Source organism: Oryzias melastigma, linkage group LG21 (genome assembly GCF_002922805.2).
Source record: "Oryzias melastigma strain HK-1 linkage group LG21, ASM292280v2, whole genome shotgun sequence".
In the NCBI taxonomy this organism is placed as follows: Eukaryota; Metazoa; Chordata; class Actinopteri; order Beloniformes; family Adrianichthyidae; genus Oryzias; species Oryzias melastigma.
In genome coordinates, this window is record NC_050532.1 from 17,065,378 (window position 1) to 17,079,786 (window position 14,409).

The window sequence follows — 14,409 nt, forward strand, 5'->3', positions numbered from 1 at the left end:
TGTCCAATTTTTTTTTTTAATCAAAACTGAATTATAGTAAAAAATGCTTATAATATTTTACTTTGTCAAAAAATTAACCCTTTTTTTAGACATTTTTAATCAGTTTATGGTCTGTCACACAAAAATAAATTAAATAAAAATACATCATAGTTCAGGGGGGCAATTATGTTCAGTTATTGCTCAGATGTGTTTTTTCTGTGTTGTTCATTTTTTTTATCGTATATTCCCATTACCACCAGATTGATCGTACAGCAGACGATCTCACAGATCAATCAGAGATCCCTCGTTAATGGCACGAAACAGTCTTCGACCCACTTTACTTGGCTCCAATCATTAACATTAATGTCATGTCCGATTGTTGTCAACCAGCTGACTTACACAGAATATATTTGGAATCAGAGAAGTTAAAAGAAAATACACATCATGTTAATAAATTAGTGCATTTATGTCATTGCATTTAAGCTGGTTTGACATCCCCTGTTTTTATTAAATCTAAATTATAATATTTATAAATATAGGACTATTGTGTCGTTTCATTTATTCAACAGGGTAAAAAACATGAAAAAATGAGGCGTTAATGTGGTGCAACAGAGGAAAGTTCTTCGATCCTGAAACTCCAGCTCAGCATCCTCCATTAAATTTGGTGCAGGAAACCAGAACAGGAAGACTTAGTAAAAAAAGTAGTAGTTATGTTATAACTTTAGACAATTATAAGACAACAGCAACGTTTGTTTTGCTTCTATGACTTGAATAAAAGCATAAAAAATGTGCAAACATCAGTCATTTTAATCAATTCTTTTGGAAATTGTGTTTGAAAGATACAAAATAGAGTAATTATTATTTTGTGTTTCGGTGATCTTCAATATGAACAATAAGATAGGAGCTACATCATAGTTGAAATGTAGATGTTTAAGGGGTGGGAATAAAATAGTTTTTTTCATCCCACCCCCTTTTCAAGCTGGAAAATAATGTATGAGTAACCAAAAAAGTGCATTACTGATGTATAATTGTTGAAATGTATGTGTGTGTATTAACTCTCAGAATACAAAAGTGTGTAAATATCTATTTTGTATGGTTGTATGAACGTATATATATAAAATCGATTAAACGATCTGAATCAACCTAAGCTTAATAGATCAATAATCGATCGATTAGAGATTGATCTGACACGCTAAAGTCTGCTAGCTTGATGCTAACCTATAATGGGATTTTTTTCACAGAAATATTTAGTTTGATAGTTCATTGTTTATTATCTTAGACCTTTGAAGAGCAGTATCTAATTAAGTCAAGGGTTTGATCCCTCGTATTTTAAATCACCGTCTCTTCAAATGTCTAAAATATAGACTTCATTTGCCAGCACTCAGGGCCTGTGATGGATGAGGTCCAGTTTGGATGTTATTGGTTATTTGGACACCTTCTGCTGTTGGGATGACATCATAGGCAGCACATGCTGCCTTCCCCTCAGGTCTTTTACAAACCCTATTACCACAACAACATGGAGCAGCCCACTGAGGACCACGCTGCTCCTGCGCTTTTGTCTGACACCCATATGGCCGGTTGGCGGCTGCGCCCCCTCCATCAGACAAGAACAAACAATCACGCGGAATAAAACAGACCGGAATGAAGTCACCGGTTCAGCTGATGTCATGATAAATTATCTTTCTCTTTTCTTTCTTGCTTTTCACAATAGGCTTTTGTTTTAGAATCTATGGATACGAAATACTGTATGTTTTTGCTCCCATTCATTAATGTTAATTATGTTATTTGTGCAGACAAAAGCTGGATGTGAGTGGGAAGGACAGTATTTTGTAATTAAACTTTAAAATGAATCCAAAATAAAAATGGATTTAATGTGTTTCTTTTAATTCTCTATTAGCACAAAAGTATTTTTGTTTCCAGCTCATCCAGTTTGCACCAAACGACAGAAGCATAAAGAATTAAGAATAAAGAATCTCCTTCACAAACCATCAGTCAGCATCATAAACTGTGCTGTGCAGACTCAGCTCTTCCAATGCATGCCCACAAATGGGAAGCATTTGCTCAATCCCACCAGCTTCTCCATCAGCATCGATCGGAACACCTTTATCCATCAAGTGGCCAAAACCGTTGAAGTCTGTCTCTGTTGCATTAGTGCTCCGATAGCCGTAAAGTCTGAATCTTCCTGAATATATGTGTGGGTGGCAAAAGTGTGGCATAATGGAGCTGTGGTTTAGAAGTGATGCAATAAAACATCTGACGGGATCCAGACAGACTCTGCCTTGCAGGTATGAAAGCAGCGTGCACAGACAGGACTGACATGCACGATGTTGTGGGCAGGTCTGTCATCACACACGTGGTGGAAAACCAAAGTGGTGCCAATGGAAAGATTTATGCTTTAAGCTCATCTACCTGCTCAACCTCAGTGCCTGGAAAGGTTCATGAAGTGGGTTTAATACTTAGGAATTGAAGGGTGAAAGAAGTGCATAATTAGTTAGCAGAGTGAGTGATAAAAGTCATAAAGACTGGGCCGGTACAGGTTCTCTACCGTCTGTTTCTGTTGTATCTAAACCAGGACAGACTGGATTATTGCAGTGTAGACGATGGTCAGCAGCTACTGAGGTACAATTGATTGTCTATGTGTGTGTTTTTGAAGGTGGTCCATCTGCAAAGGGACGACCTGAGCAGAGAGACCGTCTTCCTGATGCACCCCAGCAGCATCCACGGAGTAGAGGACATGTCCACGCTGGCGGAGCTGCACGAAGCCGCCATCATGTACAACCTCTTCATGCGCTACCAGAAAAACAACATCTACGTGAGTCCTAAAAGAGGAACCCTTATCATAACAGCTCTGAATTGAGCTTGTCTTAAACATTTCTCCTGCTTTGACACTTGCTGTGCAGCTTTTTCCAAAACACCATCAGGCTTTATAGAAATAATCACATGGTAACTTTGATTTTGGAAATCCTGTCTCCTAATCTCTTCTCAGAGGGTTAGCACAGCCCGTCTGCATGGAATTGCAGAACGGTATCATTGTGCCAGCATGACCCACAAACACACTTTAAGAGAAACTTTTCCCCAAAGCGTATTACCCGAGCAGGACCAGCGGCTCTTAAAATACCAGCAGCCTTCCTGCAAACTAGGCCACAAGCAACAAATGCATAGAATTACTAACCACAGATCAGGGGTATAGAAGACTCAATGATGGTTCTGAAGATGCAGATGTTTAATGAACCCCATTCTGTGTCATAATAATGTCTGTTTTTGAAAGCATTCATTTTTTTCTTCCTTTAGACTAACATTGGGTCCATCCTGGCTGCAGTAAATCCCTATAAGCAGATAGCGGGCCTGTACGACAGCACTGCCGTTGACCTGTACAGCAAACACCAGATGGGGGAGCTGCCGCCTCACATCTTTGCCGTGGCCAACGAGTGCTACCGCTGCCTGTGGAAGAGACACGACAGCCAGTGTGTTCTCATCAGGTCAGCATCTACATTTGTAAAAATGTAGAATAATTGAGTGTAATAATAATAAAAAAAGATGTTTTTGCCTCTTCAGTGGAGAAAGTGGTGCTGGAAAAACGGAGAGCACCAAGCTGCTGCTGAAGTTCCTCTCGGTGATGAGTCAAAACTCTGCCGGGACGCCTCCGTCGGAGAGGACCACCAGGGTGGAGCAGGCCATCGTTCAGAGCAGGTGGTGTTTTAGCCCCGACCTCGGCCCGACTGTATCCAATATGAAATAAACCTTATTGCTTAAGGTTTTTGGAAAACATTTTAATTCAAAGATTTGTCTTGAAAGTTTAATTGATTTATAGTTGTCTTTGGTTCAGTTGTTTAGTTGATTATTTTGCACTGAATTCCACAACTTGAATGTGATTGCAATTAAATCATTTTGTCAAACCATGTGAGTATTGCGGTAGGGTGTAAACTTATATTAGGAGGAATTTCTTCTGTCTGCAGCCCCATCATGGAAGCATTTGGGAACGCCAAGACTGTTTACAACAACAACTCCAGTCGTTTTGGGAAGTTCATACAGCTCCACTTCTCTCAGAGCGGACACATTCAGGGGGGCTGCATCATTGACTGTATCCTTCACAAAAACACACTTATCAAAAGCCTCCTGATCATAGATCCACTTTCATTTTGCTTTTTTTCTTTGACTTTATGTGTTCAGATTTGCTGGAAAAGGTAACCCTGGTGTTTTTATGAAGGCTTTAATGAAGTTATGAGCATGTTCCATTCACTTGTTAAAATTCTGGTTTGTTTTCAAGAACCGTGTGGTCCGACAGAATCCTGGCGAGAGAAACTACCACATCTTCTATGCTCTCTTAGCGGGGGCAGACAGAGACCACAGAGGTATGTTCATTAAGGTTCTTTAAGTGGTTAATATCTGCAACTGAAGTAAAAAAAAACATACTTTTTTTAGGATGTTAAAAGAGTTTTTTTCTTTTTAAAGCACACATTTTTGTTTAAATAATAATTTTCCTATGTTTACATTGACTTGTGTCATTCACACTGCAGACATGTACCTCTTGTCTGAAGATCCTGAGTTGTACTACTACCTGAGCCAGTCAGGATGCGTGCAGGACATTAGCCTTGATGACAAACAGCTCTTCAACAGTGTCATGGTAAGGAGATTTACACAGTTTTACCACCAGGGGGCGCCAAAAGCCCTTTTATAATCACATTCAATCTGGTATTTTGTGGAACACAAGTTTCATGTGAATCCTCTCAAGTGTAGCCGTAATTAAGAGTTATTTTGTGCTGTGGAAAACACATTTTTTTTGTCCTGACGTGATCCTTTGGCTTACAGGAAGCCCTGAAAGTGATGGAATTCACCGAGGAGGAGATCAGAGATGTGTTCAAGTTGTTGTCCGCAGTCCTCCAGATGGGCAACATTGAATTCATGACTGCTGGAGGAGCTCAGATCACTTCAAAAGGAGGTAGAATACAAGCAGAGCCAGAAACGCACCATTTAGCGTTGGAGCGATTAAAGCTTTAAAAGCATTTTTTGATCGTTTGGCACACACATGCTTTATCAGTCTAATAATTCCTAAAATTATTCTTGGAACATTTCGAAGTACAAGTTGCATGATTTGGCCTTTTTTTGTTGATAAAAAAGTGGATCTCTGATTAGATTTCACTGTTTGGCTTCATGTCTTAGCTTAAAAATGCTAGTTTTGTTGTTGAGAAAATCTCTGCAGAGCCAAACTTGATTTGAAAAAAGTTGTTTTGTGAAGGTGATCATACCTGTTGGTGAATAACTAATTTTATTAAGTAAAAAAAAAAATGATTTTTTTTCTAAATATAAATGATGTTTAATGATGATTAAAAATCTAGGATAAGACAGCATTCTTTCACTCATGATTTTATGCAGATTTAACCAAAAATGTAAAAATCTTTGACTTTTCAGTCAACTGTATAAATGTCAGACTTCTCAGCCGTGTTCCATGTAATAGCCCTGTGTTTGATAGGCATTGCACAAGCAGACAGAGTCCTGAACAGGCTGTAACATGAGCTTAAAGCTCCTTTGTTCGCTGTGTCTGACCTCTTTTCCAAAGAACTTGTAAAGTACAGTGCCTGCAGAGCACCACGGCCCGCCCGACAGAGCAGTGTTTCCTCTGGTCTGTAGAGGATCACAGGGTCACATCTCTTTTAGGACACCAGCAGATGCTATCTGGGCTCTCCATAGTATTTTTTTTAAATAAAAGTACTACTTGTGTGTTTCAGTGGTCAGTAACGTCAGCGAGCTGCTGGGTCTGGACTCGTTCCAGCTGTCTGAGGTGTTGACCCAGCGCTCCATGATCCTCAGAGGAGAAGAGATCTGCTCCCCCCTCACTGTAGAGCAGGTAAAGACACATCCAGCCACGCTTTCGCACATGTTGCAAGAATCACGTGACTAAAACAAAAACAGTCCTTTGGGATTTCCTTCATTTTTTTAGAGGTTAATCTCAGGTTTGATTTATAGGAAATCTGCATAGTTGCCATCGGTTCTCTTTTCTGTCTTCTTTTGTTGGGGGGAGCACACACGCCCTTGTGAAAACACACACACACAGCTTCTCTGCCACCCTCCACCACATGCCTCCCCGGATCCCTTGCGTGACTCCCGGCCATTTCCTGCTTTTTGTCTGCCAGATTCCAGGCACAATAAAGCCATCGTGATAGTGATCTAAGTCAAAGGCACAATAGATGCAATGACTGCGGGTGAAGTAAGACTCCTCTCTAGAAACACGACAGCCAGGAACCAAGACAACAACATAATAACCCACTGGTGCCCCTCTCGGCTTCAAATGTCCTCTGATAATTCAGCAAGTCTTCATCTGCATGTCTTTTTCTCCGTGTGCTGCAGATCATTTTTGACTCGGGACATTGTCCTTCTTGGTTGAGCTCAGCTCCCCCCCTCAGCCCACTCATGCTCATAAAAGTCAGATAGTATGCAGCACGGACCTTTACTATTATCACAGGGACACGAAAGCCACAAGAAAGCTTTTCATCCCCGTACAAAGACCGTGTACTGTCACCCTGCCACTGCTCACTGTGCCTGGCCTTTGAGGCAGCTTGTCTCTTAAGGGACTTCATTATTCCAGCCTCGGAGTCTGCAAGAAGGACTTCTTCTCACAACGGCCAGGGGTCACTCCCCCTCACCATTGCCTGCAGCAGACACCCCCCCATCCTGGACAAACAACCATTCTTCTCACCCCTGTGACGAAGATCCTGGAGCCACCAGTGCTCAGTTCACACCCGCTGGCAGCATGAATCATAATGGATTACTAAGAAGCACCAGAACATAAAGCAGACCCGTTTATGGTTCGTTTTCAATCAACACCTGAGGAGGGACTTCAGCTGTTTGTGTTCGTCGATGCCTGACTGAAATTCCACATAAAAAGTCAATTCGACTTATATTTTGTGTTACTTTGAAGAAACCGCTTTAGTTTTTTCTACTGCAAACTTTCTCTTTTTCTGCAGAGTTTAGTTTTAACCATTGACTGTATTTGAGAACTGGACTGAGTGACCCCTCCCCCCTTGCGTTCCAAGCAGGAAGTATACCCTGGTCCAACACATTCTCACTCCCAACTCGTCATATATGGATGTAAAGTTTGGGTTCCTCCACAACATTTTTTCAAATTTTGGACCCCAAACCCTCAGGACGTGGTGCCGGATGTGGAACCAGGTTAGGATACCGGTACTGAGTTAGGGTTGGGATGCCTGTACCGAAAGCGATACCGGTACAGGTTTAGGCTACCCGTACTGAGTTAGGATACCTGTATCGGTCTGATCCCGGTTTGTGTCTCGGTACCACATCGGTACCGGGACGCTTCCCGAGGGTTGAGGACCCCTGATTATCTTATACATTTGTTCCCTATCTGTGACCCGGTAACAAGTGGCCCTTGGAGTGGTACCGGTATGTGGCCCGGAGGTTAGGGACCCTTGATTTAATGGGAGCAGCCATCACATCGAAAAATGACAAGTTGAGGATGTCCAAAACGTCCACATATGACGAGTTGGGAGAGAGAATGCGTTGACTGGTTCCAAAAAGCCAAAATCCCCTAGACTTCTATTGAGAAACAAACAGCTATTATTCAGTCATTATAACTGTCAGAATAACCATTGGTTGTGGTCTCTTGTCGACTGTTTGATTGACAGACTCTCCCAAGCCCACATTCAGTAAAAGGGGTGTGGACTTAAAATAAACTCTCTCCTTATTGGTGAGAGTGGTTGCCACAGAAATGTTAGACTAACTCAAACCTATCACTGCCTACTGACGTTGTTTGGTTCCAACATGGCGGCCTCCATATTGCAAACAAAAAAAAAAGGCAACTAATTTGACTTAAATTTTTGGAGCTGGAACTTAGCCATATTCTATGGGTGACATCACACTCACTATGTCCAGTTCTCATATACAGTCAATGATTTTAACATCCACCTTTTTGTCCACAGTAACATTATTTCTGTAGAGATTTTTAAGTAACAGTAGGAGCCACACAGCAGGGTTTGGGTCCAACCATTACATATTAACAATAATATAATCCACAATCAGTAGAGTCTGCATTAAATCATGTTAATTTATATATTTTTATCATTTGTAGAGAACAAAAAGTTAAATTCATAAATCTATCTCTGTTTATGTTTTGTTGTGTTTTACATATTTTGAAATATGTTTGTTTTTTTATGTTTATCAGTTGAAGGCTGACCTCCTCCACTTGATTTGGTTCCAAGTTTTGTTCCAAAGTTTAACGCTCCAACTAAAAACACCTTAGAAGTTCAGTTCAGTGTGGGTTTAATCTTACAGATAATCTCCTTTTGTGATAATATCAATTACTTTTGTCCCGCAGGAAGAAAAAAAATCCCACTTATGTGAACTACAGTGTGTTTATGTTAAGCATTAGTCACAGAAATATTCAGTGTTCATATTCTCTAATGAATAAATGTGAATTACTAACCACAATATACACAATACATTGAGGTCACGTCAACTCAGATGAAAACCTTAATAGATTTTTAGCTTTTGGTGTTTTAATTGTTTTTCTCATCATTTTTAGTATTACATAAAAGATCTATTAACTTCAACAAGTTGCTGATTAAAATACTTTTGTTGTCTGAGTGGTCTAAACAGGAACTTCCATTAGCTGTTTTTCAACAGTTCTGCCAAGTGTATCATCAGCAGCCAAGGACTCCTCCAATCAGCTTTTCATCACTCTTTAAATAAAAGTAATTGATGCCCACAAAGCAGAAAAAAATCCATGACGTCTTTGCTACTTCACTGCTTTAAGTAATTAGGAAACAGAAGTAAACAAAGACAAAGAAGTTTAGACCTGAGAAAGCAGTAAGACTTTCTTAAAGGAGTAAAAGAAGGTCAAATCAGTAGTCTATTAGTCTATTTAAAATCTGCAGCGACTTTTCTTTTAATATTTACCCTCTAAGCTCCTGGAAATGAGCTTTTCTCAGTTACAGAGATCCTAATATACCTTTCCAGTTATTGTCAGCGCGGCTTCCGTCTGCCTTTGTGTTTGCCTGTGGGGCAAAGTGGCTCACAAGGAGTCAGTTCTTAGAAATGTGAAAATATAAAAATATGCAGGACAATAAAAAAAATTAACTTTGACTTTAATTTTTACGTATTTACTTATTTTCTCCTTTTGGATATAATTCTGTCCTCGAGTGCGTCACTCTTAAGATATTTGAGTGATAAACAAGTGTGTCTGTTGTGACAACAGACAGCCGACAGACGCTGACACAACACCCCGCTGTCTCCGAGCCACTATTTATTTTACGGATACACCACACTCAAACAAATCTGTGCTTTTAACCCATTTCTTCACCACCTGCTCCCCAGGCTAATGTGTGTCCTGTTCGGGATACAGTCTTTCAAGGTCCCCATTAATTATGCATCGCACGGCCTCCATGGTAACCCTTTGTCCCTGCGTGTCATCTTCTGCAGGCGGTGGACTCGCGCGACTCCGTTGCCATGGCGCTCTACTCTCAGTGTTTTTCCTGGATCATAATGAGGATCAACCAGAAGATCAAAGGGAAAGACAACTTCAAGTCCATTGGCATCTTGGACATCTTTGGGTTTGAGAACTTTGAGGTGAATTTTTTGGAAGAATTAAAAAAAAAAAGAATTAAAAAGAAGAATCTACCCAATGTTGCAATTCATTACATTCACAATAACACCAATTATGTGTAAAAATCCACACACATTAATAATAGTAGAGCTAAATAAAGTTCACTAGCATACTAATTAGAAATTTGTATACCCTGTAATTCATTAACTATACATAAGTATTTGTTTTAATTTTGATAGACGAGACCATTATCTCATTAGCATGGTTGAAACTTCCTACAAAAACCCATTGTATATAACTTGGTAAATGTTTTCTTCCCTGTAGTTCATCGTCATTCCACTAGGGGCAGTAGAAGGGCTGTCCCTGCTCATTTCAAAATGGCTCCTTCCATGAAGTCTCAAAAATAGTTTAGCTAACTTTCAAAAATGAATGTCAAGAATATATAATCTATTGTTATTTTTATCTTTAAACAACAACTTGCTATTTTGAAAGAATGCAAAATTTGTTGATAATCAACTATTTTAAATACAGTTCGTATGGGAAAATATCAATTTAATGAAATATCGCGATACTTCTTTTGATGATACTTGTATCAATTTAAAATGCTGTCAAGACGATACTTATAAGCAAACTTAATTGTTTAGCGTCTTACTTTTGTTTTTCATTAAAGTTGACAGCACAGCTCACCAAACCTCTTTTAGCAGCAGATCAAAGCAAACAAGATCTCACGAAAACCATCTTGTGTTAGATGTTTACTCATTATTAACTTCACTGTTATTGCTAAAAAGCTCAATGAGATAATTACAACTTAAATTTAACTAGGGATGGGTACTGAAACTCTGACGTTTTTTTTCTAAGTTATACTCTTTAAAAAGTATTTTCTCTAATGGTGTCTTGGGATATATCGGGATATATATTGTATCATGACATGTATCGTAATACGTATCGTATAGCCAGAATCTTAGCAATACACACCCATAAGAGTTACATGTGCATCAAATTTGAGTTAGTGAGTTAAGGAAGTATTTTTCTCAACATTCATGTCTTTATTTTTTGTATTTTAAATTAACAATATTATGAGCAAAAACTTACCATATTACCAAAAAAAATCATAATTAACACCATCATCTCATAAGCTACATGATGCTGCAAACATTTTTGTGGATTTTATGAAAGGATTTAAAAACCATCTTGATTTAAAAAAAAATATGTTACATTTGTGATGTAGGGCTAATGTTTGGAAGGGGATTAGGGCCACTGAAAAAAAAGCCCATGAAAAATTCTGACTTTAATCTCAGAATTCTGAGAAAAAAGTCAGAATCACTAAAAAGTCAGAATTCTGACATTAAAGTCAGAATTCGGAGAAAAAAGTCAGAATTCTGAGATTAAAGTCAGAATTTTTCATGGGCTTTTTTTTTTCAGTGGCCCTAATCCTCTTCCGTACTAATGTGATGACATTCTGCATCTTATTTTAAATATGATTTTTAAATTACACATTAAAGATGAGAAGAATGTTCAAAACAGGTTTTCTAATTTGTAAAAAATAGTAGTTGACATAAAAAAAGGAAAAATTATCTTAAAAAATATTCCCAGTGATCTGCTTAAAGCACCAAGTGTCTCTAAAGCGGTTATCCTAAGCATGCCATTGTTCTTGGAGAGCGTCTTACTGTTAAATTGTTTTGGCGCCCTTCAGGTGAACCGGTTCGAGCAGTTCAACATCAACTACGCCAACGAGAAACTCCAGGAGTATTTCAACAAGCACATCTTCTCGCTGGAGCAGCTGGAGTACAACAGGTCAAAACCCAAACTCGTGACCGGGCGTGGCAGGCTGCCAGATGTTTGGAGCTGGCTGGCTTGTTTTCTAGCGCAGTCAAGCAGCAGCCTGCACATGGCTAATTTCATCACATGTCACTCTGAATAATGCAGCCATTGTTTCTTGCTGGTTGTTTATGTCTGTATATAGACATGGCGTGTCTTTGTGTGTCCTCACAGGGAGGGAATCCAGTGGGAAGCTATAGACTGGATGGATAATGCTGAGTGTCTGGATCTCATCGAGAAGGTAACAGACAGTCAGACCGTGAGAGAGCAAAGTCATCACAGGGATTGACCGCTAACCACCAGCCAGAGCAGGCTGACCCAGACGCCACACTGTGCTTACTCGGACTCCCGTCTCCCAGCGTGTCATTATATAGTCTCATTTTGCATGTTGTTTGCTCAGTAATGTACACCAGTCGGTGGTTAGAGGTACGGTTGAAATAAAGCCAGATGACCACTTATTTTAACCTCGAGAGTTATAAATGATCTGGAGTCTTTACAAAAGTTGGCCTTGAGCGAAAGATTTCCAGAGCAAGACACTTGAACCATGTTATCCCCTCGCATACCTATGATTTTGCTCCATTATTTTGCTATTGCCTCTGTTATAAGTGAGTAGTCAAAGCATTTCCAGACACTGTTTGCTCCTTAAACCTTCTTTTATGAATACCAGAGAAAACTGAATGAATTACTGAGCTATTTCCTCAGCGTATTATAAACTGCCAGATGTGGGATTACAACTAGTTCCGTCATGACTGTGGCGAGCTTCACCCTCTCTGCCCCTCTGTCTGTCTCTCCTTTAGAAACTGGGCATGTTGGCTCTTATCAACGAGGAAAGTCGCTTTCCCAAAGGCACCGACTACACCCTCCTGGAGAAGCTGCACAGCCGTCACGCGGTTAGTGGCGTGCACTCTCAACTGCACACCTTCATTGCTGTTGACAGGCAGTAAAAATGACTTGTACCCGTCTAGTGAAGGTCCTTCAACACCATCTAGGGAAGCATTTTTATCACCGAAAGAGTTAAAGGCTGTAAGGTCTACTGAGCGCTTTTAGATGCTGAAACGTGATCGGCGCTCGGATCTCCATTGTGTACAGAGGAAAGGAGATATTTTTTTAAAGATTGTGGCAAAACCTGAGTGAGATCTTTTGTAAGAACCTCCTCATTTCACGCTATTTACCTTCCTTGGGTTTTAAGTTTGTTGGAAAATGAGAAACATAGAGCTAGATAATAGATACGAAGGCATTAACCCTTTAACGCTGGAGCTCCAGTGTTTATGTTTTTTTGGTTTACTGTGTTTTTGTAACTTTTAACACGATCTACGTAATTCCAGTTGATTCTGAAGGAGAAAAGCGGCTCTGCTGGAATTACATTGATCATGTTAACTGTTGAAAAGTTACAATATGTTAAAGATTTGGTGTTTAATCTTCACTGATGACGCCTCAGGTGTTAAGGGGTTAAATGTTTTCAGATTCCTTTTTTTCCCCTTAAATATGGCATACATTTCATAAAAAAATATATTTAAAAAAATAAGAAAATAAGATTATTTGCTTTCCAGACTACGATTTGTTGCAAAAATGATTTTATTGAAACAAAAGCAAAAAAATGATTTTAAAAGCTATAGAGTTAAATCTTTTGATCTATTTTAAAAGTGTTCCCAATAGTCTTTTAATGATAATTATCGCATAGACTTAGAACACAGTTTCTGCAGAGCGTCAAGCAGTCATTAAAACATTTTCCTCTGGCTGTATGCGTGGAGTAAGCCCGCCCCCTTCCCATCTGTTTACATGTTCTCCCGCTAGCTTACAGATCCTCACAACCCTCAACCCAGCATTACTGCTGTGACAAAAACGGCTAGCAATGCTAGAGCTATCCAGCCGTACAGCTCAGAAAAGGAAAACAAAGACGTACATGGATCTTAGGGCTGGGTTAATAAAATCGATTTATCGATTTGAATCAACTTAAGCTTAATATATCAATAATCAAGTCATAAAAATATAAATCGATTTAAGCTAAAGCCTGCTAGCTTGATGCTAACATTTAAAGGGATTTCCTAATGCTAATGCTAATGCTCAGTTGACCTATACATACATTGCTGACTAACTGAGCATCTTTATATACTCACAGAAATGAATTTTCCAAACTCTTTTAAGTAAATTATTTTTAATCTAACCATTTGTGTTCCAAAGCACTGTTTTTGCTCATATTGTCTTCTTTTTCTGGAATAAGGTGTAATCCTTTAGTGCAATCGCCACCTAGTGGCCAAACTGAAACGCCCTCCAGGAGAGGCAGAACAATGTTCACAACGTTAATGATCTGAACATTTTTGTTAGAACTTCTCTTTTGGGAAAACATGTAACACTGTATGCTATACACAATCTTATTATTTTAGTAATAAATTTTACAGTATGTGAACTCTATCAGATTCATATAAATACGTTCAAAATATAAAGTAGATTATTTCTAAAAAAAAAAATGTGTCTAAATGTGTAAACTCAAAATTAAATTGAATTGAAGAAACAAAAGAATCGTCAAAAATTGGAGTCGAATCGATCCAGACTCTTGTGAATCGAATCAAATTGATTCTGGAAATTATAATCGATACACAGCCCTCATGGAAGTATTTGTTGCCTCAGAACGGAGGGAGCTTGTGAGCATTTGAGCATTTTTTCGTCTGCTCCTGATTCTCAATAACTTGAAAAACGCTATACTTATAGATACAATAATTTTCTATGCCCTACATTGACGAAAAATGCCACAAGGAACATGTAAAACACAATGTAAACACATGTAAACAACAAGTAATAGAAGCCCTTTTAGAGTTTTCTTAAAGTATTGTCTGCACAAATCAGTTGATTCTTTGAGCATGACCTAACGTCCTAAATGAATTAAAATAAATGAATTTAGTGCTGTCTTACCTTTTTCTCCACAGGCAAACCAGTACTATGTGAAACCCAGAGTGACTGACCACCAGTTTGGCATCAAACACTACGCTGGCGAGGTGATTCACAACACCTCTGCTCACTCACACACACACGGAAACACTCACAAATAGCCACGGATA

The 14,409-nt window shown here is 39.1% G+C and overlaps 1 protein-coding gene across 2 annotated transcripts in view; it reads left to right on the top strand.

Moving 5' to 3' along the window:
• Positions 1–14,409, top strand: part of myo10l3 (myosin X, like 3) — a 59,737-nt gene that overhangs the window by 24,773 nt on the left and 20,555 nt on the right. The window contains exons 3-16 of one of the 2 annotated variants that reach the window (XM_024286667.2): positions 2,633–2,791; positions 3,271–3,458; positions 3,535–3,669; positions 3,936–4,060; positions 4,150–4,163; positions 4,247–4,331; positions 4,497–4,603; positions 4,789–4,918; positions 5,706–5,824; positions 9,412–9,558; positions 11,229–11,329; positions 11,528–11,594; positions 12,151–12,243; positions 14,278–14,346. In XM_024286667.2, coding sequence (XP_024142435.1) covers positions 2,633–2,791; positions 3,271–3,458; positions 3,535–3,669; positions 3,936–4,060; positions 4,150–4,163; positions 4,247–4,331; positions 4,497–4,603; positions 4,789–4,918; positions 5,706–5,824; positions 9,412–9,558; positions 11,229–11,329; positions 11,528–11,594; positions 12,151–12,243; positions 14,278–14,346 — 1,539 coding nt within the window. The remainder of the gene's footprint in view (positions 1–2,632; positions 2,792–3,270; positions 3,459–3,534; positions 3,670–3,935; positions 4,061–4,149; positions 4,164–4,246; positions 4,332–4,496; positions 4,604–4,788; positions 4,919–5,705; positions 5,825–9,411; positions 9,559–11,228; positions 11,330–11,527; positions 11,595–12,150; positions 12,244–14,277; positions 14,347–14,409) is intronic. The other variant, XM_036209611.1, reaches the window with a different exon arrangement.